Source organism: Physella acuta, unplaced genomic scaffold, assembly GCF_028476545.2.
Source record: "Physella acuta isolate Inbredline_101_S28 unplaced genomic scaffold, ASM2847654v3 ptg000272l, whole genome shotgun sequence".
In the NCBI taxonomy this organism is placed as follows: domain Eukaryota; kingdom Metazoa; phylum Mollusca; class Gastropoda; family Physidae; genus Physella; species Physella acuta.
This window is the reverse complement of record NW_026731791.1, coordinates 286,899-290,000: the sequence shown is the minus strand read 5'-3', so window position 1 is coordinate 290,000 and position 3,102 is coordinate 286,899. Positions and strand designations below refer to the sequence as shown.

The 3,102-nt window shown below is 34.3% G+C and overlaps 1 protein-coding gene across 1 annotated transcript in view; it reads left to right on the top strand.

Moving 5' to 3' along the window:
• Positions 1-1,332, top strand: part of LOC131939262 (neuronal-glial cell adhesion molecule-like) — a 9,280-nt gene extending 7,948 nt beyond the window's left edge. Inside the window, exons 13-14 of the mRNA XM_059297466.1 lie at positions 952-980; positions 1,279-1,332. Coding sequence (XP_059153449.1) covers positions 952-962 — 11 coding nt within the window. The 3' untranslated portion in view covers positions 963-980; positions 1,279-1,332. The remainder of the gene's footprint in view (positions 1-951; positions 981-1,278) is intronic.
• The last annotated feature ends 1,770 nt before the right edge of the window (positions 1,333-3,102 follow it).

Genomic DNA, 3,102 nt, shown 5'->3' with positions numbered 1-3,102 from the left:
TATATATATATATATATATATATATGTATATTTACATAAGTCATTTATAATAATGCATTTAGAATCTCCAAACGAAAACTACGTTGCTTTAATAGCTGGTGTTACCACTGCAACTGTGTTATGTGGATCTGCTATAATATTGTATACCGTCTATAGGCGGAGAGGTAGGTTTTGATCTATGAAGTAGAATACATTAACATATTTATTTGGAATGGTATGAGTAATTAACATTAACCACACAAAACGTAGGTGCAGATGACGTGGACACACACACACAGTTATGCTTGGGGATAATTTATCCCGCAGCTATGCAGTGAGAGAGTTGAACTAATTGATCCATCACGATGTGAGGATGCCACTACCATGACATTCCTCTCTTACCAATTCAGTGTTCAACATAGAGCTCTAACAAGTAATAAGACTTAAGCTTTGTCAAATGGCTTGACAGGATGACAGTATTTAACTCCACTGTTTATTGCACCATAATAATACATACGACGACTTGAACAAACGATACTAAGACTTGACTACATACACGACCTTACCCTTACACAACAAGACAAGACTACCTAACCTTCTTCCTCGGTAACAACGAACCTACAAAGAAGGACGTAACATTCTTGCGTATCGCGTCGCTATTTGTTCGCACCAATATGGCTGATCAAAACACATCATAACACACACAAATACACACGCATATATATATATATATATATATATATATATATATATATATATATATATATATATATATATATATATATATATATATATATATATATAATACATAAAACATATTTTATTATTTTACAGCGCATAACAGGTACGTTAAAGATTTTCCTTGAACGCTACAATACAAAACATAAATGATAGCTGTAAGCAAATAAATTATGCACATATTCATTTCTGCTAATTTGTTAAACGGCGTATTTTTACTGATTTTATTTACAGAAATGTATTGAAGGCCGAGGCAACATTTGGTATGCATACTATATTATCGTGACGTATATTTATTATATTATATACAACCATACATTGGTGAAGGCATCTTTCACCATTTAATATTTTAAACATTATTTCAAAACTAGTACAACAAAATCGCTTATTTACAATGATAATAAAGCATTTGAAACAAATGCAATTTACAGCAACGTTTATTTAAATAAGGTACTTATTAATGATTCAATTACGTTTTCTAAAATTAAAAGTGTGTAAAGATAATTGTGCTGATCAGGATGCATTAGATAAACGCATTAAGTATTTATAACACTAATTCAGAACAAATCGACGAAGAGTTCTACAACATTATTGACGACACTACGAAGAAGACGCATCCTGCCAAAGAGGAGGGCATATGGTGCTGTTTTAGAGATACCAGCGGATGTGATGACGTTCAAAATGATGAGATGAACGTCCCAAGACTACCTCCACGTCCCACGGAACAACAATGCATTGATCTTGCTCTTGTACCGATTGAAAGCCGAGAGGGAGCTCAGCTTGCGAATGAGCAATTACATAATAACGAAACAAATGAAAGTATTCCGAATGCTATAACTGGTAATGACATTCAATCTTCTGTATCACGGCCATCATGTCTATCTCCAGAAAGTCCTTTAATGACGATCCAACCAATTTCTGTTCTTCATGAAATAAATCCTACAGTTGAAACAATAGTTAATGCCGTTCAACTCAAAACAGAGACTGAAGTTAACGCATACTCTGTGCCAGTGCATGGTGAAGACTATAACGATGAACACAAGTATTTCCCGTTTCAATATAATCGAGAGTTGAGTGTAGACTTTGCTAAGAATGTCTCGGGTAAGGTAGACGATGAAGGATACCTTGTTCCTTTAAAGCCTGTAAAGACAGAAATACCATTGACATATCCACGAAACTCTGATACCACACACACTGTACAGTGTCAAAATAACGCGAGAGAAAATGATCTAGTAGAACTTAACATGGATCCTTTAAGTACAAAAACAACACAAAAACACACTGGACAACTGGGGAGGACTGAGGGTGAGGACTATTTAATTCCAATTCATCAAGAATATTTGGATACTTCTTTAACAGCTAGCATAAGTGAAGGCAACACAGCATCGGTTATATAGCTGTTTTCTACTAACGCTAAAAATGATAATGGCAACGACAATGTTGAAAACTGCGATATGCTTTTAATACCTCCTGCAAAATGTAACCCTCCTTCATGTTTTGATTACCTGGATTTGGACGGTTCGCAGGTACAAATAGACGATATTGCTGATTAGAGATATTCCGGAAGTAACCAATTTATTAGGCACATAGAAGATGACCATGATTATATTACTCCTTTAGACACCGATATGGATTGTCTGTCCTCGTCTCATGGATACCATGATTGGGATGGATCACAAACAGAATCAGTAAACCTTCAAAAAAGTTAAGGAGACGATTTAAATTAATCTGACATTGTTGATAGTAGTATCGTGTAGCCGTTTGAGTATTCAGCGCATTTATTAGATTCATAAACAAAAATAAATTGATATTGTTCAACTTCAATAGCTTTTTAGTCGTTTTTTTTTAATTGCTTAAACATTATTTTATAATTTTCTATTAAAAAAGTATTATAAAATCCCACCCGCCCTTCTTTGAACTAGTCTCCAAGGAGGTCATTTGCTTGCAATTCAATGACCCCCAGCTGCAGTGCCTCTGGGCAACTGGCCACATTTGCTTCAAATGGGTTTTGAAACAGTCTCACTTCTTCTGCCTTTGAATCCAAGTAAAAAAAAAAAGATCTATTGGACATCAACGCGTTGATGAGCTTTTTTTTTTCCTCGTGTTTTTATTAACTTTGCAATAATTGAGCCGTAAGGAAAGCTTGTTGTAAAAGTTGTTGATATAGAGATCTTGCAAAAGGTGATTGTTTGTTTAAGGCCAGATGTCTAAGTATTATCATCAAGGCTTGATTATAAATTTCGCTTTCGTTCGGCAAGCATTAATTGGCTGTACATGAACTCAATTATTGATGTTCTGAAAACAACACTTTCTAGTAATTTGTACTAAGAACGTAGCCGATTGAATCGATAATAGAATTATTTTCTTTTAAACCACAAAACCTAG